We start from the raw sequence: 23,181 nt of genomic DNA, 5'->3' as shown, positions 1-23,181 counted from the left end.
AAAAATTAATTTTTGCTCATAGTTGAAGAAAACACGTGGGAATTGAACTCAAGCTTTCTGATATTTTACCCAGAATTGAGTTTGTATTTTGGTCATTATAAAGATAAGCATATTAATTTGTTATAACTATATTAAAAGTTTCTGTGGGTCAAGCGCATCTATAAAATTAATGCTGCTTTGTTATAAGTAATGGAAAATTTTTAATCTAAAACTGTATACTTCTACTCAAATCCAACTTTTTGTTCTTTTCCTGGTACCCAGTAACATTTACCCACTTTCGTTAGTTTGCCCAGCAGATAACCTCTAGGGATGCCTCAGATGGGCAATACCCCAACCACTCTAGGTTTAAGAAACACCCACTCAAAATTCTGTTCTGACCTAAAATGAATGAGTTAGGTTTAAATCAGTGTGCCCAGATCAGTATGCAGTTTTGGCAGAGATGGAGAGGAAGTGATAAAATCTTTATCACTGTACTTTAAAATACATGTTTTAATAAATGTTAAATTGCAGTGACATTACTAAATGATGGAGTTTATCATAAAGTTTTGTGATCAGTTTGTGCTTTTCAATTTCCTGAACTAATTTGTTAATAGTTTCACAACAGGTGGTAGTTGATATGCCAACTCTTGGCTAACAAACTTCTTTTTGGAAGATTTTTTTTCCCCTTTAAGTACACTGGTTTCCGTTTTGAGCAACTTGCTTGAAGTATTTTTCATTTTTCTTAAATGATTTTCTCAAAATTTTAAACACTTTTAAATTTAAAAAATTAGCTATTCTCTAATTTTATCTAGTTTTAGCAGTAATTCTCAACAGAAGAAGTTAGTTATGTAGGATATTTTATTCAGCTTGCTATGTAGTCATTAAGGATTATAAAATTCAGTTAAAATTTTACTTAAGTGCTCAGATTCTTTGGTACCCAAATTTAGTATACAGTTAAATATAAAGAAATTAGGTACCTAGAAGCTTTTAAGGTATTGCTGTATTTAGAAATGAAGAATATCATTCAGATACCCAAGATGAGCTCATTGTAGCATCTGAAGAATTAGTGATGGAGAATTAGACTCTTAAAGACCATAATATCAGCAATCATCTTGGTGTTAATAAAAGTTCATTTGTGTACACCTAGCATACACATCTTGGTTTCTCATACCATTATCTAATGAAGGAAACCAAGGCTCCTCAGAGAAATAGCTGATTCCAATACTGGGAGAGGAAATACAGTAAGGACAAAGATGAGTCTAGACACCTTGTAATACTAGAGAGAGGAAGGGCTTAAAAACAAAACAAAACCCTACATTAATAGGAGTATCTTAAAAGGACAGAAGAACCAACAGAAAGAGTTCCTGATGGCCAAGATAGAACAAATGAGGAAAAAATGTTTAAAATCATAGTAGATTTTAATTCACAGTATAAAATAAATACCCATGAGTCCATTGATAGAAATAATGATTAAATAAATTAACAAGTGGGAAAGAAGAGATAAATTTCTATGCAGAAGAATTCCAAATAATTGTTGTAGATACTGTATTCTTAAGGAGAGGAAGAAGAAGTCCTTTTCCTTAAGTGTAGACTGTGTACAATGACTCCCTCAAAGGGTATAGTATGGAAAGGGAAGGAAAAAAAGAGTAACTTTACAGTGGAGAAACTTGACAAACACTGCCTCACACAGATAATCAAGGTCAATATCAGTAGTTATCAATCATATTGATAGTATGTACTATGGTGTGATGAAAATAGTGCTTCTGTAGTCTTCCAGTAACCCTTAATTCCCAGTCTTAACATGAGAAGAAATACCTGACAAATTTCAATGGTGGGGCATCCTACAAAATACTTGACCAAGACTCCTCAAAGCTCATCAAAAAGAGGTGAAATCTGAGAAACTATCAAGAGGAACCTAAGGAGTGGAGGAACCTAAGGAGACATGACAGCAAAATGTAATGTAATATGGTATTCTCCATAGGATCTAGGACAGAAGAAGGACATTAGCTTAAAAACAAAAAACTAAGAAAATTTGAACAAACCATAGACTTTGGTTAGTAATAAGGTATCAATATTGGTTCATTAATTGTAACAAATTTACCATACTAATGGAAGATATTATTGATAGGGGAAATTGAGTGCAGGAGGTATATGGAAACTGTCTTCTCATTTTTTCTGTAAACCCAAAACTGTTCTTTAAGAAGTCTGTTGTAAAAAATATTTTATGTGGGGTGCCTGGGTGGCTTAGTGGGTTAAAAGCCTCTGCCTGGGATCCTGGGATCAAGCCCCGCATCGGGCTCTCTGCTCAGCGGGGGGGAGCCTGCTTCCTTCTCTCTCTCTGCCTGCCTCTCTGCCTCCTTGTGATTTCTGTCTGTCAAATAAATAAATAAATCTTTAAAAATATATATATTTTATGTAATTTCATGGTTTTTAGGGACCCCTGGAATTATATAAATTTAAGTATTTGTCACAAAATTGCTTTGCTTTTAATTAAACTATGATTTAAAGAAATATTTTCTAGCTTTTGGACCTTGTGCAAATGCTCATTTTTCATGTGGGCATGTAGTTGATCCTATAAGAAAGATCACTTTAAAATATGTGTGTATTTGTATGTTTCTCTTCTCAAATGGAATTAAGTCAGTCTTAACATTAATAAAATTTTGAATTTATTTTCTCTCTTCCATACTTTTACAAATTACCTTATTATTTTCTTAAAATTATTTATATGTACTTTTTTTCCCCTAGTTACTAAACCATAAAAAATATTCAAACCTTTTTGTCCATGACTTTAAATTACCAGAATCTGTTTTAGAAACTTAGAATGGTACATGATATGAGTATGATTTGTCTTTAGATGTTTCAAATGAGTCACCTTGAAGTCACAGGGAGGCTACCATTTACCACATTACTATTATGATTAATTTTTCTTAGGGCAAAGTACAAATCAGTAATAACTTACTAGAGCTTAGTGGTTGCTATTGATGTTTCAGTAAGGTTATGTTGATTAATCACAGTGATTACTTATCAACTGTCAGGGATTTACTCAAATCATTGGTTTTCTTCTACTATAGTAATTTCATATGCAGTTATAATTTGCTTAATACATTTTGCTTTAATATCTGCATTGAAAATATCAAATTAGTACTTAAAAATTGTCCCCCTGCTACAAGTTAATATGGTTGCTTCTGTGACCGTTGAACAAAGTTTCATAATATAGCCTTGAAAAAAGTATTATTTAACCTTAAAAACAGTCAAGTTAATGCCTTCTTATGGTCTCTGAAATAGTTTAACTTTTACAAAGGAGAGAGAGAACTTGATATATTTTTAGCATAGTCTCTCTTTGTGTTACATTTTTCATCTGTGAGTGTAATTTAAAATATTTTTAAAATGCAAGCTTTACACTTGCATTTGAGACTAAGCAACCTGCATTGTGTCATGACCCTTCTAATACCACAAACTTTCTGTAATACTACTCCCAGTGAAAAACCCACATCCTATGTATAACCTTAGATTTATTTTGAAATCTCTATGAAGAGAGCATAGAGAGATTACTAATTGTTTCTGTTATTTCCTTTAAGGGTGTGATGTCTATTTGTAAACTGTTTTAAGTTTTAATATTGTGAGGCTTAAAATGTTAAACTATATTAAGTATTGATTTCCTAAAGTTATAAAAATGTAGTAACTATACATTTCAATTGAGAATTGAGTGATATATTAAACATCTGTAGAGCATTCAAAAAAAGAAAAAACAACATTACTTCCAGTAGCCAATACTTCTGATATCACTGGCTAGAAGAATACTAATAAGGAAATGCAAATTTAATGATAAGCCACTTTTTTTTCTGTTTTATTGCTGTTCTTGTTTTTACTATTTCCTTCCATTTTAGACTTACTTTGTGTTCTTTATATAACTTCTTAAGATGGATGCCTAAATCCAACATCATTTTTATTATTTAAAAATATTGGTAATTACTCATCAATAGGAGAATTATTAAGCCATAATAAATCCATTACAAAAGAATAAAGATCTGCAAGACATAGTAAGTGAGAACAACAAATTATAGAATGTAGATCATAATTCCATGTGTGTTTTTAAGAGTATATGTGTGTGTATTACTTGTTTTACACATACTTAAATACGTCAGGGTGTCTGGTGTGATTCCTATCAAAGCTGTTAACAGTGTTCCCTCTGGAGAGAGTAGAGGGCTTGGTGCAAAAGAGTAAGGGACCGGAATTCACTTTTTACACTATATGAACTTATTACTATGTTAATATTTAAAATGAATATACATTTAACTAACTTTTAAGGTAATCATTGCTAGAAAGGAGGTAAGAATTAGAACTTCCAAATAATCATAGGAAAATAACAACAAAGACAACTTGATCCACCTAGCAAAAGTGCCACACTCATTCTGTGGCCTTGACATCCCTGAGTTTTCTAGCTCCTGCCTACTTTTCTGACTACAGTATCATCACACTCTGCTTCACATGTTATGTTCTAGCAACCTCATCCTTCTTTTCATTTCCTGAACCAAGGTTATTCATCCTAATTTAAGGCTTTTGTTCTTGCTCTACCCTACATTTGGAACATTACGCTCCCTGAGCTTCCCCCGGTGGTTCCCTCTCACTGTTTTTATCTCAATGTAAAAGTCACCCACTCAGAGTTTTCCTGACCACCTTTGTAAAATTGGCCCCTCACACCGTTAACTCTCTATTTCATCATCATGTTTTATATTATTTACGACTCTTCTCAGGGTCTTTATCTTCACCTTAAGAATTAAATCACTCCCACATATAATATATTAGAACCTTGTTTATCTTATCTACTGCAGTTTGCCTTTTGGCTGGCATATAACAGGAGCTCAAAAAATAATTGCAGGATGAGGGTGCCTGGGTGGCTCAGTGGGTTAAGCCTCTGCCTTTGGCTCAGGTCATGGTCTCAGGGTCCTGCGATCGATCGAGCCCCGCAGTCGGCTCTCTGCTCAGCAGGGAGCCTGCTTCCCCCATCTCTCTGCCTGCCTCTCTGCCTACTTGTGATCTCTGTCTGTCAAATAAATAAATAAAACCTTTAAAAAAAATAATTGCAGGATGAATCTTAGGACAGAAAACAGCCATGTGTAAGGGAGTTTGACATTCTATGCTGTAAGAGGTGGTAGAATGTTCTAAGAACTGTATATGTAAAGATTTATTTATTTAAATGATGCTGCCCCAGAAATAGATTGAAATTGATCCTATAATTTCCTATCCAACCATCTAACAAAATAGTAAATAATAGGTTTTTTTTTTTTTAAGGGCAAATATTTTTCTACTAAAAGCAGCCTGAGAGGAAAAAGAGCAAAACCTAGTACGATAAACTTTAAACATGACAGCTTAAGAAAGAAATAGACTAGACTAGAGCAAAGAGGCCCAGCAGGGCTTGGCTTCTAACCTGAACTGTCTCTTCCTCCTTTCCCTCACCAAGCTATATAGGTAGGTCAGCAAAATCCCCAGAAATATCGATTCATCATATCCCAAACGTGGAGAGAAAGAAAATGAGTATGTAATTTTCTGACTGAGGAATTGTAAAAATTTCTGGAGGGTACAACCCAGTCAAAGATATTAAAAAGTGAACATCTGAATTTTAACTTGTATGAAGAACTTGGGGACAACACACTGAATTTGGGGAACTATATGAATCCTAAATCCAGGTTTTGACATATAATCCCCCAGTTAGGTAATACAGATATTTAACAAAATTTTAGAGGAATAAACAGAGCCCTTGTTTAGCCAGATTCTTCCCTCCCTGTGCTATCCCTCAGACTATAGAAAAGTCAAAACAAACTTGAACTTGGAGGGCAAAGAAAATAGATTTTAAATATGGTAGAAGGGGAGTTAATAAGTAACCCATATTCTTAAATCATTAGGAATATCTGGGTAGTCACCTAGCTATGAGAAGAAGAAATGGCATGGCAACTTGATTTATATTATTATAGCAGAGAAAGTGAAAGAAATACCATTTTTAAAAGATCCCAGCCAAGAAGAAAGGTAAGTCAAGGATAAGAGAGGAATTACAGTTGCTGCCCACTATAAAACAACCATGAATTCAATAAAATTAAGAAATCAAAAGAAAAAATGATTTTTTAAAAAAAACCCAGATAAGATTTACTGCTAAGGAAACAAATTGAAACCCAATATATCATTACGGAAACAATAAAAGAATAGTCTGTTCAATATATAATGCTGAAAAGCTTGAGATAATCATAGTGAATGCAGAGATTAAGAATGTAAAACAAGTATAGCTAGCAGGTATGGATGAAAGGTAGATAATCTAACACATAAAGATAACTGGTGTCCCACAACAAGTGGAAAGAAGATATATTCAAAAATATGAACAGTTCCATATTTGAGTAAGATTGTGGTACTTGTCTTCCCTTAACGGACTTATTTCACTTAGCCATCTACTCTTTGGGTACATTGGCAGGATCTCATTCTCTTTTTTTATGACTAATATTCCACTGGGTATATGTACCACATGATTTCTCACATATGTGGAATTTAAGACCAACACAGGGAGACCTGGCTGGCTCAGTCAGAAGAGTGTGCAACTCTTGATCTTGGGGTCATAAATTCAAGCCTCATGTTGGCTGTAGGGATTATGTAAATAAATAAATAAACCAAAGAAAGAAAAAAGAGACAAACCCAGACTTAAATACAGAGAGCAAACTGATGATTACTGGTGGGGAGAAGGGTAGGGGAATGGATGAAATAAAGAGGATTAAGAGTATACTTACCTTCATGAGCACTGTGTAATGTATAGACTTGTTGAATCACTGTATTATACACCTGAAAATAGTATAACACTGTATGCTAATGATACTTCAATTAAAAAAATATAGAGACAAGAAGTCATCCCTGAAATTCAGAAAGATTCAAATACACAAATCAAAAGAATACCCTGTGTTCTAGGAAAATTTGACAGAATACTCCATAAACACTTAAAGCAGATTATGCACAAAGTTGTAAGGAACATTAAGACTTGTCCACATCTCTCATAGCATATTCAATGCCAGAAACCAATGAAGCAGTGGCTCTGCTGCATTGATAGGCACTAGCCACATAATGATGATTTAAATTTAAATTGATTTAAGTTAAACAAAATTAAAATCAGTCTCTCAGTCATATACGCTCAGTAACCTCATGTTTGGACATTTATTTGGAAAATTAGAATTGCAATTCAAGGGACACAGATTTAGATAGAAACCTGACTCATGTTCCTTGTATTTTCTATCAATTTTAGCTAAAGTTTAAGATTTAATTTTCATCTTCATATTTTTTCTTTTGTGTGAATTATTTAAGATAAACCTGTATAACTTTACAGAAACAATTATTTCTCTTTTTAAAAAAAAGCTGGGTGTACATACTCTAAGATGTTAACATTGATCATTGAAATTGTTTTTCTTTACTTTTTTCCCCTCAGGCCTTTAAATTCCTCTGTATAACAGGTGAACTCCAAATCATAAGCTAAAGGTGATGAATGTTTGATGGAGGAGCATATGCAGGGGGAAAAAAATGACTCAATAACTGTACTATTCACAGCCAAGCCAAACCATCTCATTGAAATTGTTGAGAGGAAATTAATTTTGTAGTACTAGTTAATAATCTCAAATATATAAAATATTATTGATACTATCTTTATATGGGCTGTCTTTGATTTTATACCTTGTTCTCCCTTGACTTAATATGGGAAGGAGTTACTGAATTGATAAATAATTATAATTTGATAAATAATAATTTTCAAATAATTGATAAATAATATAATTTTCATATTGGCCTTCTCCTCTACATGATAAAAATGGCTGGCTCCCTGTCAAATTCTAGTATTATAATAATGTAATAAGTTGATAAAACTTCTTGTTGGCAAAATCAGCTCTTTATGTTTCTTTTAAACAAATGAGAAAAGAAATGTGCAGCCAAGAATACTCTATCCAGCAAAGCTGTCATTCAGAATAGAAAGTGAGAGAAAGACTTTCCCAGACAAAAACTGTAGGAGTTTATGACCACTAAACCAGCCCTACAAGAAATATTAAAGGGGACTCTTTGGGGAAAAAAGACCAAATGCAATAAAGACTAGAAAGGAACAGAGAACATCACCAGAAACACCAGCTTTACAATGGCACTAAATTCATATCTAACAATAATCACTGCAAATACAATGAAATATTATTCAGCTATCAAAAAAAATCTTGCTATTTGCAACAACGTGGATGAAGCTAAAGTGTATTATGCTAAGTGAAATAAGTCAGAGAAAGACAACCATATGATTTCACTCATATGTGGAATTTAAGAAACAAAATGGATAAACATATAGGAAGGAAAGAGAAGGAAGCAAGCCATGAGACTCTTAATGATAGAGAACAAACAGGGTTGATGGAGGAAGGTAGGTGGGGATGCATTAAAATGGGTGGTAGGTAACATATGTTAATTTAAAAATTTTTTAAAAAATAAATGGGTGATGGGCATTAAGAAGGGCACTCGTTATGATGAGCACTGGGTGTTATGCGTAAGTGATGAATCACTTCATAAATTATACTCCTGAAGCGAGTATAGCACTATATGTTAACTAACTGGAATTTAAATAAACATTTGGGGAAAAAATGAGAGAAGGGCATGTGGTATCAGTGAGATGAATATATAGGAAGCTGTCTAGTCATTCAATGCTAAGGAACACATGACAAACTTTGACAGCTAAGGATTATACTCCCCAACTTTGGCTGAGTGTCGTTCTTTATGGAGGGTCTAGGAAAAGATCTATGAATCAAACATAAAATTATCAACACCATTTTTAGAAAAACAATTCTAACACATAATCCTGCCGAGGTTTGTCTCACAAATATGGACGTAGGAGCAAAACCTGATTTTTACCAGCTTTTTCCATGTGATCCTTGATATGTTAGCCAGTGAGTCTGTTTAGTCCTCTAGTGCTGTTGGGTCTAGGCCATACTTAGGTCAAGCCACCTGTGAGGGTAATGCACAGGTACAGGGGCCATGCCAAAAAAGAGGACAGCTTATTAATTTATCAGGCTGGAGAAAATGCTGTTAAGAGAAAGAAGTGGTGGTAAGAATCCAGAGTATGAAAACAATAGTCTAGAGCAAATGGTCTTTAAGCTAACAGAAGAGGATCTTGAGAAATAACAGTGCTGGGTAGTAGAATGGCAAGAAGATGAAATGATGTACACTTAGATTTAGAAAGGCTTTTTGAAACTAATTCTTCAAAAGTCTCAGTATCCCAAGACAGCACTCCCAAAGGACTTGGCAGGTCTTAACCCAGCCTAGCCTGACAGTGTTTACCATTAGTAAACAGGGTATCATCATCTGTCCTTTCCTCATAGGCAAAGGAGCAAGACAAAAGCTGCTGTATGGTGCACACCTCTTTGGTGTTTAACTTTGTGGTATTAAAAACAAAAACAAGGGGCACCTGGGTGGCTCTGTGGGTTGGGGCCTCTGCCTTCGGCTCAGGTCATGATCTCGGCGCCCGGGGATCTGGCCCCACATCGGGCTCTCTGCTCAGTGGGGAGCCTGCTTCCTCCTCTCTCTCTGCCTCCTTCTCTGCCTACTTGTGATCCCTCTGTCTCTGTCAAATAAATAAATAAAATCTTTAACAAAACAAAAAACAAAAACAAAACACTAAGCCAAGAAAAAAAGCAGAGATGAATCTCTCACTGAGATGATAAACCCTCATGACATGGAATATGAGGATATTAAAATAAGATGTTCCAGCCATCCAGCAGATGCATGACATTTTTTTCAGCTACCATTTTCTCCAGCTGTGAGCACTGTCTCACTGAATGAGGTAAAGCTTAATAAGTGGCTATTGCTTTCCTTTTATGACAAGTCCTCTCTCTCAGTGATTTCTCTGTGACTATCCCTGTGCTCTTCCCAGAATTCGAAGTCATCTGTCTACAACATAGAATATTTTCACAAAGACAGCAAGGCTAAAGGGCTTTTGTGTGTTTAAAGTGATGTGAGGTATGGAGAGAGTTCTTTGGATCTCAGAAGAATTGAAGAGTTAAACTTATTGGTTTGCTTCTTAATAAGAGGCAAAAAATATAACTACTAATATTTATTATGTTTCTCATTTATCAAGTATCTAATAAAATATAATTATATAATATGCTATTAATAATAATATAATATAATAATAAATAATAAGTAGATGTTTACTGGAATAATAAATAAAATGCTATCTTCTAGTGCTGTTCCTACATATTTCTTAGTCTTTGACTTCAGATACCTAAGTTTCTGTGCTTCTATCTTCTATGCTTCCTCCCTTAACCAACCATTAAATATACACTATATTAGGTTTATCCTGCTGCCTATTTGGTTTGAAAAGAAGGAATAAAAACAGAATTGTACTTGGAGTTTGGTTGGAATGGGAGATTTTTGTATTTTACCTTGCATAATATAGTCTCTAGACTTGAACTTTTAAAAATATTAACAGAGTCATGACAAAAAAAAAAAAAAGCAGAGGGACTATTACAGAGTAAAAGAGGGCAAAGAGATATAATAACCAAATGTAACCATAAACCTGAGTTTGATTCTGGACAGTAGTAATCCATTTGGGGCTCTTTTAAGGGAATTTGAATGGGAGCTACATATTCAATGATACTGTGGAATTAAACTATTTAAGCGTGATAATGGCATTTATTTACGTGTAACAGTTCCTTATTCTCAGGAAATGCATGCTGAAATATATAGTACTGAAATGTCATGTCTGCAATCTACATTCAGATGGTTCAGAAGATATCTGTATATCCAGAGAGAAGGAACGAAAGCAAATGTGGCAAAATAGTGATGAGTGAATATAGCTGAAATCATACTATTTCAGCTCCTCTATAGATTTGAAAATTCTGAAAACTGAAAAGCTAAAGGAAACTTTTGCAGGATGTATATGATAGACTAGGTGCTTTTATGTTTTGTATTTTCAACTGCCTCAAATATGCATCTGGCACATTAACTGGGTATTAACTGGTTAAATTCTCTAAGAAAACCCAAAAACTTCTAAGCAAATTATTCAGTCACACAGTATTAAAAAGCCTATGGCTTGAACACAGCTTTTAAAATCTGCTATCTTCCTGTCTCTAAGGAAGTGTCCTTCCTGTGGCAAGATAGGGTAAATTATACCCAGCATTAAAAGCATAGATAAAGAAACAAACACGAATGGACTCTTAGACATGCCTATTACAATATCACTTTAAAAATTGAGGCTTAATTTGTGAGTTTAAACAAACCTGAGCCTCTGCCTCCTCTTCTCTCACTTCCACAGTATTTTTCAATATTATATGCTACTCAACCCCACTTTTCCCCCCAGTTTTTTAAAGCAAGTTAACATCATATTTGTCTCAGTTTTGCTACAATATGACACATGAAAAACAAGCTGCTTAGAGCTATAGAGAAAACGTTTCATATTTTTACTTAATTCTTCTAGCTTGATCCCACCAACACATTTGATTATTCAACTTCTTAAAGAGTTGGTTGGAGTGCAGCAGATGTAGGCAATGATCACTCTGATTAAAATGTCCACTTTCTACTGTGACTAAACACACATTGCACGGATAAATACTCATTTCTTTTCTGCTGACTATAGCGTGTACTGATTTTCCAATCAACTGTAACAGAATATGGGACACATCTTGGGCGTGTTCCGTCTCTACCGCATCCTTTCCTGGATTACAGCTCCCCGTGGTTGCAGGGATAAAACAAATGAATGTGTATACCTAAGGTTATTAAAAACAGTGCAGGTAGTCAAACACCAGAATCACTGCTCTTTTTTGCTAAGTATTTTGCTAAATATTCCTCTACACGCATTTATGGTTATATTAAAGAACATAACATGGAGGACATGGGCAGATGGAGAAGAGAAGGGAGTTGGGGAAAATTGGAGGGGGAGACGAACCATGAGAGACTGTGGACTCTGAGAAACAAACTGAGGGTTTTGAAGGGAGTGGGGTGGGAGATTGGGTGAGCCTGGTGGTGGGTACTGTGGAGGGCACGTATTGCATGGAGCACTGGGTGTGGTGCATAAACAGTGAATTCTGGAGCACTGAAAAAAATACGTTTTTTTACTGTATCAACCCGTTACCTAATAAAAACTATAGAAAATTGGATCCCTTATTTATTGGCATTGTCCTCATAGATGCTGATACTTTTATGTTTTTCAGTAATTATTCTGCTGGTCCTCAAATCTTTGGTTTTTCTTTATTCTTTTGAACAGTTATCTTACTATTCAGTCATAGAGGTCATATGTATGAGATTTTTTTCCTGATCTTTTTTTTTTTTTTTAAGATTTTATTTATTTATTTGTCAGAGAGGGAGGGAGAGAGAGCAAGCACAGGCAGACAGAATAGCAGGCAGAGGCAGAGGGAGAAGCAGGCTCCCTGCCGAGCAAGGAGCCCAATGTGGGACTCGATCCTAGGACGCTGGGATCATGACCTGAGCCGAAGGCAGCTGCTTAACCAACTGAGCCACCCAGGTGTCCCTCCTGATCTTAAACATTATTTAGTTCCTCATCATATATTACTAAGCTTTAAAATAGTAATATCACCTGTTTGAGAGCTAGATTAACCAAGAAAGGGATTAGAGTTCAAAATGAACCACCCTCTGTAGACAGGGAACTGACCGGCTGAAACTAACAGAAATAATATGAAGTGAAACTGGTAGCAGAATTGAAAAGAAATTAATTTAAGAACCCTTACCAGTTTTCCTTTGTTTTAAAAATATATTCACTCTGGGAATATAAAGACTATTTGTTTATGAGTCTTGGTCATTTACCACATTTGTCATTGTGGTGGTAGTTAAAAGAAATATTTACCTCTTTTTTATGTGTAAAAGTATACTGAGTAAATTCTATAATGAGTATAGACTTGTAAAATATTATTTGGGATTCTTAAAAGATAAAAGTACTTTATAACTGGCATATAAATACATTTTGAATTTCTGTTTAAGAAATAGTTCATTTTCAAGGTGGTACAAACTAGTGTCTTTCAAGTATAGGTCTACACACTGGCTGTATCAGGACCACCACTCGTGTAGCTTTCAAAGTGTGCAGATTTTTCAAACCCCATTCACAGATACTTAGAATTCATTAGGCCAGAAATAGATTGTCTTAATTGGTGTGTTTACAAAACTCCCAACCATAGTCATCTTTGGGAATTACAGTTTTAAGCATTTCCTAGGTTATGTTGTTTATATTATTGTATTCATTTACTTAGCCATATTTTTAAAAATATCTGTTAGGATGTTTTTTATTGCAGATAATAGAAAACTACATTCTGCGTTTATTTATGGCTTAAATAATAAAGGGGATTTATTGGCTCAGGTACCTGAAAAGTCCAGAAATAGGATATATTTCAGGAAAAGTTTGATTTGGGTTCCAACTTGTTGCATTAGACATGAGTCTGAAGGTTCTGCTCTGCTTGTCATTTTTAAAAAAGATTTATTCATTTTTTTAAAAAAGTCAAAAATCTAAAATAAATAAAAATCTATTCATTTTAGAGAATGATCGCATGTGAGTGGTAGGGGAAGGGGCAGAGTGGGGGGAGAGAAAATCCTCAGGCAGGCTCCTCGCTGACCACAAACCTGGATGAGATCCTGAGATCATGACCTGAGTCAAAAATCAAGAGTCAGCCACTCAACTGACTGAGCTACCCCAGGCACCCTTCTGCTTCTCATTTTTATCCTTAGGAGGTTTTTCTCATTGTGTTAAAATGGCTAACAAATGAGCCTTGTACCTACTTATAATATCCAGAATAAGAAGCTATAACCCATAATTTCCAGTAAAAGTTTTGAGAGTCACACTATTTGAGCAAAACCTGAACCAGCCACCACAGCGCAAACGTGTGATTGTCCTGTTTGGCTTAAACCCTACCAATCAGGGCCTTACCTGTGGGGTTAAGGATGGGGATAATTCCTATTGTATGACCACTATGTAATGAAGGAGAGAAAATAGATCTCAATGTAACAACCATAAAATCTACTCTAAAGTATTAGAGAGATGAACTGTAACTCAGCCTGGTCTAAAATTATATTGTTTTAATGAAGTACTAATTTATGATTTAATATTTTTCAGTTTCTTACATTTCTAGTAAAATATGAAGAAAGTACTAATCTTAGAGCAAAAGGTAGATATTTAGACGACAAATCAGTAAATAACCTGTGGGAGATAAATACCTCTCACATATGTAAATGAACTATGGTATGGACTAAATGCTTGCTTTCTAGTGGTGGGAGGGTCAGGCATGTATTGTTTTCTTATTGATGACCTCTTCCAATATTTTACTATAAAAGTCTTCAAGCATACAAAAGTTGAGTTGTACAGTGAACATCCACCACCTCCATTCTGGAATTAATATTTTTATATATTTCTTTTATTGTAGCTTTATTAAATACTTACCCATCTACCACTGAAGGTGTCTTATTTTTTTGGTGCATTTTAGAGTAAGTTAAAGTAACGGAGTTATACTCTGTCCCTAATCACTTAAACATGCACATCTTTAGGTTTTTGATGACCTTTTGACTAAGAGAACGCATACATGGAACTCTATAGCATAAGGCTTTAATATGAATTAGATTATTATAAACATCAGTAATTGCTAAAATAATTACTGAAAGATCCAAGAGTGAAAGTGAATTTAGGCCTTTTATAAGTATTACTTTATGTTCTCTTAATACAGAGTTTTCTTTTATCGCAAGACAAAAAGTTTTATATTTAAGGTCTGTTCACTGAAATTACAGAATTACCAAACTTTGTTGATGTGTTGGAGCTCTTTAAGTTTGTCACTTACCTAATTAGTTTTGCTTAGGAAACCACTTAACTGGCAATCTGTTATTGTTATCAGCTAGACCAAAAGAAAACATCCAAGAAAATCCAGGTTACTGGTAAATTTATTAGGATAGCTGACATTTTCCCACCTGCTTATCAGAAAGAACCATGTGGACTTGCTTGAAAATCGAAAACTATAAAAATGTTTGCAAAAAAGAATCTTAAACATTAGGTAATTAAATAAGCTGTCTCAAAAGTGAAATTCAGTTGCCCACTTTTTAGAATATAATAGTTAACTGGGTATTTTTTTGGCATTGTAAATGTGTTTAGTTACCTTTATCAAGGACCCTAAAGAGCTTCGAATCAATATATTTAAATGAGAGCCCATTTGCAGAACATAAAAACCATGGACTTTTAGATAAAATGTTATTTATATATTTTAATTTATTAAATAGCATTTAGGACATCTCTCAGATTACTTTAGTTTTTGAAATACCAGCTATATTCCTTTAAAGTAGACGTAAATCAGAATACCTTATGCAGAGCTTTCCAACTGGTGTGTCTGTCACACTGGTATGCTTGCTACTAATGTGTGACAACTGTACAGGGATGGGGTCACTGCTAGAGCCCAGAGCTGCTTAATTATCCTTCCTTTGCCTTCAGTTAGTCCTTACAAATTGTTACTTGGGTATGTGTGTGTTTCTGTGTGTCTACAGAAATAATGGTTTAATGGGCATCAGAGATTTTTTTTTTTTTGTAAACTTTTGACTTTCTGTATGTAAAAGCTTTCCAGAAGAACCCTTTTATTAACATTATATACGGTTATATTTAAATTTAAAGGAACAATTATATGCAGTCATGTTAGTCAAATATATAAAGTTTTTCTCTTTGAAATTCTGCCTTTTTTCCTACAATGAATAGAAATTCAAGGAACACCTGGGTTTTTTAGTCATAAATTCTTTTTTTTTTTTTTTTATTTATTTGACAGACAGAGATCGCAAGTAGGCAAAGAGGCAGGCAGAGAGGGAGGAAGGAAAGCAGGCTCCCCGCTGAGCAGAGAGCCCAACTCTGGGCCCGATCCCAGGACACTGGGATCATGACCCAAGCCAAAGGCGGAGGCTTTAACCCACTGAGCCACCCAGGTGCCCCTTTAGTCATAAATTCTTAAAGAGGGCTTCTTTGATTTTCACAAATACCTTTCAGGAATCTTTTTGTTCCCCCTAAGTTAAAACATTCCTTTTCTTTATTGTAAAAATTCTCAGTTGCTCTGTTTTTTGTTAAATACTGTCTTTCCTCTAAAGGAATCAAGGTGTAAAATTTTTGGCTAAACCTTACTATGATCCACCTTTGGAGAAAACAGATCTTTGGAGTCACTTAGTCACTTTTTGTAAAACAGGTTTAGTGATTCCTATCATGCCAAATTTTTATTTCATACACGTTTCCTTAAAGGAAAGAATTGGTATTAATTCTGGTTATGGTCAGTTGACAGCCTTTCAAACCTAAAGTATTTTGCATTCTTGAATGACTGCCTCACCACATTAGAACTTACCTTAGACTTTATAATTTTATTCACCCTGAGAATTTTATTTTGTCCTGCATGATATTCATGCTATGGGATATCCAAAATCCTTCAGAACTTCACCTTCACTGGGAACCAGATTTAAAGGCAACTTTTGTAAATCTGATTTCAGCCCACAAATATCTGGCCTTTCCATCTCATCCACAAGGATTTCTTCCTAGTAGTTGATTGCACTTTCCATTTAATTAACAATTTCAAGGCAATTAATATGGCATGATGCTAAAATTAGACTCAAAGACCATCAAAGAAGACAGCTGAACACATACTCGAAGGAGTGATTCTCATCAAATTAGTCCCCTTTGGAAATATATCTACCTACTCAGTTGTGGCTGTTCTTCCTCACGTCACATATGGGATTTGGAAAATACATTCTTTAAAAATAATGGCTTCCTTTGGAGTGCCTGGATGGCTCAGTGGGTTGATCCTCTGCCTTTGGCTCAGGTCATGACTCAGGTTCCTGGAATCAAGCCCCGCAAAGGGCTCTCTGCTCAGCAGGGAGCCTGCTTCCCCCTCTCTCTCTGCCTGCCTCTCTGCCTACTTGTGATCTCTGTCTGTCAAATAAATAAATAACAAATCTTTAAATAAAAATAAATTTGTTTTAATAAAAAACAAATCTTAAAAAAAAGAATCTGGAGATGTCAAAAACAATTCAATTTCATCCTCTAATAAGCCCTATGTCTTTGTTTTTTGGTTTTTGGTTTTTGATTTTTTTTTTTTTTTTTTTTTTTTGAGAATGAGAGAGGGAAGGAGAGAGAGAGCACAGGTAGGGGGAGCAGCAGATGGAGAGAGAGAAGTAGACTGCTGGGTGAGCAGGGAGTCCTGGGCAGACTCAATCCCAGGACCCTGAGATCATGACCTGGGCGGAAGACAGATGCTTAACCAACTGAGCCACCTGGGCGCCCAGCCCTATGTCTTAAAATTCACATTTGTTTTCAAATGGTAAAGGAAAAGGCAGCTTCTTCCCTCCCAATCTGTATGCCTGGAAAATGATCACATTATGGTTCTGGATCTAGCTGTTAGTATTGGAGTATCTTTTAATTAGCTATATCTAGGACTTCCAATATACATTCCTAAGTTAATTAAATAGGAGAGATTCAGAGCTCTCCTTCCCCTTTTAAGAGTGGTTTGCAGAACCTTTCTTTTTTCTCTTCTGTGTTCACCAAGCAAAAGCTGATTCCCAGTGTAGCTGTGGGAAGCTTACTACCTTCTCAACTAAACGTTGAATACCTTATGGTATGGATAGAAATCATTTGTGCTCAAGGTAACTAGAATGCCTTTGAAATTCTAGGGTAGTTTTTTCACTCTAGACTCATTCAATGTCGGTTTCTAGAAGTGTCTCCAAAAGTACATTTTATAAGTTGTATGTGTTGTAAATAGCTTCCACTAAGCATTATTTAGAAGTACTTGGTATAGTTTACTATAAATTACTTTTCAGAGATAGTTTGAGAACAGATTAGTTCAGAATTTAGCCATTTAAAGGATATGCCCTTATCCTGTCCTATATCTTCAAATATTTGAGTACATGCTGTGAAATTTGTCTTTTGTTTTTGGTTTGTTTTATTGTCACAAAACAGAAAGAAGAAGGAAAGCTTCAAGGACAGCTTAACAAGTCTGATTCTAACCAGTATATTAGGGAACTGAAAGATCAGATAGCAGAGCTGAATCATGAGGTAAGTGATAAATTTTGATCTTCACATATTTCTTTCTTCCTTCCTCTGTATTGTAACAACACTGTATTACTGGTTTATTACTGGTTATGACTGACTCTTTTATGATAAATATTATCTGTGGATCACTGATTATAATTAAATAATAATATTTTAGAAATTTGTCTTTTTAGTAAGAATTGTTTTGTTCCAATATTGAGAATTAATTTTTCTCAAACCTTTTCATGATCTAAAAGTGCTCAATTATTATTTGGACAGCAAATATTTTTTTTAATTGTGATCTAAAAATCTTTAATAGTTTGTCCAGGTGTCATTAAGTTACTTCAATTAAACTTAAGTTTTCTTTATACTTTTAAAATAGATTTGTGTTATTCACCGTTGTGGATAGAGGGAAGTCTTTTTATTCTTGTCTTCTTATTCCCTTATGGTGGTATTACTGAGATTGCAAAAAAGGATACTTGCCTAATATCAGTTAACAGATTTCTTAGTATCTAAACACTTTTTAAACTGGCACTACCTTGAATCTGTGAGATTCAACTCATGAAATTGTCAAATACTATTATTAAGTACTCCAAGTAATTCAAATTAATGTGTTTGATTAGAGAGATACTTTTTGTTAATGTGGTTCTAGGTCAGTTTCCTTGTCCTTTATTATTTTCTAACGATAAGGACTTATCCAAACATTAATATAAAAGCATGTTTCTTATCTTGAATTATTTGTACAATAAGGTTTATTCACAATGATAAGATTTGAGTGGGCAATACAACCTCATTTGTTAATAAAGAAACTCATTTTGACCCCTAAATTAGTTTAAACCTCAAAGGAAAAAGTTTGGACATTACTCTTTCCTGGTATTACACCCTTCAGTTAAAGCTGGGTGTTTTGGGTAATACCTCCCGGAGGTAGTCAATCTAAGTTAAGTTCTGAATGGAGAAACAAAATATTAACAAAAATGATAAATGCTAAATGTAGTTTAATGTGACTTATCCTGACATTTTGGGGGTCATTCCTGTGATTTTTCAACCATGATAGCATTTAAGGGATTCAGGATTATGTATAATCTTTACTTATTTGTGTGCAGTTTTTATAATCTGTTCTGATCTAATAACCATGTGTAAAAGAACAAATTATAAATAAGATGTTCTAGAAATTCTTATTGTTTTGAGAACCCTAGGAATTATTCCTTGTGTTCAAAAGCTTTTCTCAAAGGAATTTTTGACTATAATAAAGCCATCTTCCCTTTATGATTTTGACTTAGAGTGATTAGGAAGCTTTAATGTTGCTGAATTAAGAAAATTGTATGGGGATTGACCTTATTTCCAAGACTCGTCTAAAAATCAGCCAACATTAATTTTGCCTGTCATGTACCCTAACTAAAAATAAGGATAATCTCCTCATCAGGACTGGCAGAAAACAGTTTATGAGAGGTCTCACTCTAATGTCACTTCTGTATGTGTGGGCTGTGAAAGTAATCTTTTGTGTTGCATGAACATGGAAAGAAAATTAACTGAGTAGAATTTTCTACTGTTAAAGTAAAGAGCTAGATTGTGTAAAGTAAAAACTAGAACAGTTTGTGATGAGATGCTAATTGTGTTATTCAAAGTACGCAGGTCCTGGGCTTAAGTAAGCCCCGGTGAGAAAATGTGTAGAGAAAAGGCTAAGTACAGTGCAGCTGGGGACCACACAAGAGTGCAGAGGTGAGGGTAAGCCAGCATGGGTATGGGATTTAGAGGCCAGACTCGATTAAAAATTAATGTGATTAGGTGGTGGGAAGTGAGGGCAGAGTGAATAGAACCAGCTTATGGTGAATCTTCAAAGCTAGACAAAATTAATTTTACTAGATAAAATGAAATCATTATAGGTCTTCAATTAGGGTTTCCTTTTCATTATGTTTTCAGAGCAGGTTTTAGTATATTGACCTGTTTCAAAGTTTTACAACTAAAGAAAGGTTAAGTGAAAACAAATGAAATTTTAAACCAAGGTAATGGTTGTAAGTGCACTAACTATACATATACTGTTGGTTAGACCAGCTTCTTAAGAGGGTTACATAAGGTATCACTTTTTCATTCTAGTGATTTTCATTCTTGTGCTATAGCACTTCACACTGGAGAAAAAAGCCCATAACCAAAGACAGTCTAATCTCTCCAACTTAACTTTTGCCTTCTGTGTTAGAATTTGCCAGAATCTTTAGCTTTCAACAAAAAATTAACTTTCAGATATTAAGGTTATATGTGAACATGTGACTGTTTAGTAGTCACTCTATTATACTTCTTAAACTGTTGAAGGAAATGTTGAGAGAAACTTTGCAGGTCTATAATATAACAATAGTTACTGTTTATTGAATACCCTCTATTGGTCAGGCATTATGTTAGATACTTCACATATATTATTACTAACCCTCATCATATTCCCACATGATGGTAGTATTCTCAGTTGAATAAATAGGAAAACAGAGTCACAATAATTAAGTAACTTGCCCCGGTTATACAAGTAGTAAATGGTTGAGCCAGGATTGAATCGAGTTTGGCCTATCCTTTTCTGTGCTGTTTACAGACATTAGATTAGAAAACATGTCATCAATATTTAAAAATCTAAAGAATGGCACTTAATGACAATATTTTAACTGTGTTGTTCCTCCCTGAAACACTAGAAGTGAATTCTGCAGTTGACCTAGTGCCCAGAGCTCCCTCTCCCTCCCTGTCAGCGTTGCAAATGGAGGTTTATCTTCACTTACTGCAGTGTACTGTGATCCGTCCAAGTGCCTGCTCTGACTTCCGACCCCAGCAGTTCCTACTGTCACCACCTAGCTAATAATGCTCTTAATTTTACCTGCTCCACTTAAGGATGTTTTTTAACTTGGAGCCTCTTACACCCTGCGAAGACCCTCCTAGAAGCCACTGTAGAAATGCTTGCTGTCCCAGATCTGGCAAGAGCCTTGGTTAAATCTTCCCCTATCTGTACATCCTGTCCTCATGGCGTACATAGACAAGAACCTGGATCCCAGTTCAAGTCTTTCCTTATTCCATCTTCCCCACCTCCTGCCCTCCCAACCATCTATCATTATAGCACCTACTAGGCCCTATGTTTAGAACTAAAGATACAGATTGAAACACAACTCCTATCCCCCAAGGGGCTCACAGCCTAACAACAGAGATCAGTATTCAAATAAATTATAATATGTAATGAAAAATACTGAATTATAGTAGTTACCATTCATTTAATAGTCACTCTGTACCAGACACTGTCCTAAATTAACATTTATATCGTTTCTTCACGACATTCCTATGAAATAGGAAGCATCATCATTTTTTGTGTTTTGCATGTAATAAAACTAAGGTTCTAGGGTATTAAATAACTCCCCATGGTCATACAGTAGTTAGTGATAGAAGTAGGAGGTTAGTTCAGACTATAGGACTCCAAGCCCGTTCATGCACTTAACTACCATATGCTATGCCTCCTTTGAAACATATAGGAATAAAATGGTAACAGCAACTGGGTTGGGTTTTGAAAAATGAGAAGAAATTTGTCACACAGATTGAGCATCAGGAACATGTAAGTCAGATACATAAACCAAAATTGTAGGTTCCAGGAATGAATAAGCCATGTACTTTTCCAACATAGGTCTGTCTTCTTATGGCTACTGACCACTGAAGACAAAGAATATTTTCTAAATGCCAGGAAAGGGAGATAGAAGAAGGTAGAAAGTTATTCTCATTTAGAAGCTAAAAGAAATACACTCAGGACTCATGTAGGTATAGACATACTGAGAAGTATAATCTTATTGTTCACCCAACTATTACCAGTTGACTGAGGTTCTGTGGGGCCTTTGGAGCCTTGCTGCCTTTTACAGTACAATTTTATAGGAAAATGCATACTAAACAGCTGATTTGAATACGTTTTTGGATATAAATTATGTTTTTACTTGTTCTTGATGTGATATATTCTGGTAGATGTTGTAGGAATAGGTAAATTTATTCCAGTCTAAAGATAATTCACTTATGCTAAAAATTAAATCTTTTTTTTATTAAACAAAAAGATTTTTGTTTAATAAAAATTTGCTGAATTTTTTAAAAAAGATTTTATATATTTATTTGACACAGAGAGAGAGAGACAGTGACAGCAGGAACAAAAGCAGGGGAAGTGGGAGAGGGAAAGCAGGCCTCCCGCTGAGCTGGGAGCCTGATGCAGGCTCAATCCCAGGAACCTGGGATGAGCTGAAGGCAGTCGCTTAATAATGACTGAGGCACCCAGGTGCCCCTGCTTTGCTGAATTTTTGTGTCATAATAGTTTTAATGTGCTTTTTGTCCTTAAAATCTCAAAAAATTAATTCTAGTCATATTTGCTTCGTAAGTTTTATACATAGAGCAAGTTTTCCCTTTTTTCATTAAGCTTGCTAGTGGTAGTTGCTAGACTGGGTGTAAATACTTTGGCTGATTATTTTAATCTTCACAATTATCTTGTGAAAATTATTATTCCCATTTTATATATAGTCTCAGAGAGGCCAAATAACATGTCCACAGCCACCTATCAGTTAGTAGCAGAAGCTTGAAGCAGGACTTTCATTTGACTGCAATGTACTAAACTTAGAATATGAAGGCAAACAAAACAAGCCATATCTTTTTAAAAAGAAAGAAAAAATCTTTAGAGCATTTTTGTTCATTAATAAATACCCTGCCTTGTTTGAGACATAATGAAGCAAGTTTGTAAATGATGCAAAATAGCAGACTACAATTTTGTGAGACAGAGTAAAGAAAACTATAGGAATATAATGTGGGAGGCATGAATAAGACCCATACAAAAACGCATACCACAGGAGTGTCTATTTATTTCTTATAAATGGACCTTAAACATGGCTCTAAAGTTTTCAGGAGGCTACACAAAAAAATGGGAGACCTGGTCACTTTAAACATGTCAGAGTGAATGTATAATGAAAACAGACCAATCGTTAGGACAGACACAACTATTTCTGATGGCAAGATCAAACCAGTTTCTTCATTGCTTATCTGTGAACGAAACCTTCTAGTATGATCAGCTATTATAGACCAGCTGTTATCCTTAACATTCTATAATAGAATGGGTTCATAATCATAAAAATTGAACAATTTAAAGAACAGACTCTTTGAAGACCTCTTATAGAAGTACAACATGGAGGAAAGTG

At 34.7% G+C, this 23,181-nt stretch overlaps 1 protein-coding gene across 2 annotated transcripts in view; it reads left to right on the top strand.

Moving 5' to 3' along the window:
* LOC111143190 (ecotropic viral integration site 5) overlaps window positions 1–23,181 on the top strand; it is a 148,605-nt gene that overhangs the window by 103,028 nt on the left and 22,396 nt on the right. For both annotated transcript variants that reach the window (XM_022496721.1, XM_022496722.1), the window contains one exon: window positions 17,930–18,025. In XM_022496721.1, the coding sequence (XP_022352429.1) occupies window positions 17,930–18,025 (96 nt within the window). The remainder of the gene's footprint in view (window positions 1–17,929; window positions 18,026–23,181) is intronic.

The sequence above is a fragment of the Enhydra lutris genome, unplaced genomic scaffold (genome assembly GCF_002288905.1).
Source record: "Enhydra lutris kenyoni isolate GAN:26980312 unplaced genomic scaffold, ASM228890v2 scaffoldscaffold9, whole genome shotgun sequence".
NCBI classification, from domain to species: Eukaryota; Metazoa; Chordata; class Mammalia; order Carnivora; family Mustelidae; genus Enhydra; species Enhydra lutris.
Note: the sequence above shows the minus strand (reverse complement) of the source record. Positions and strands in the feature narration are given on the sequence as shown.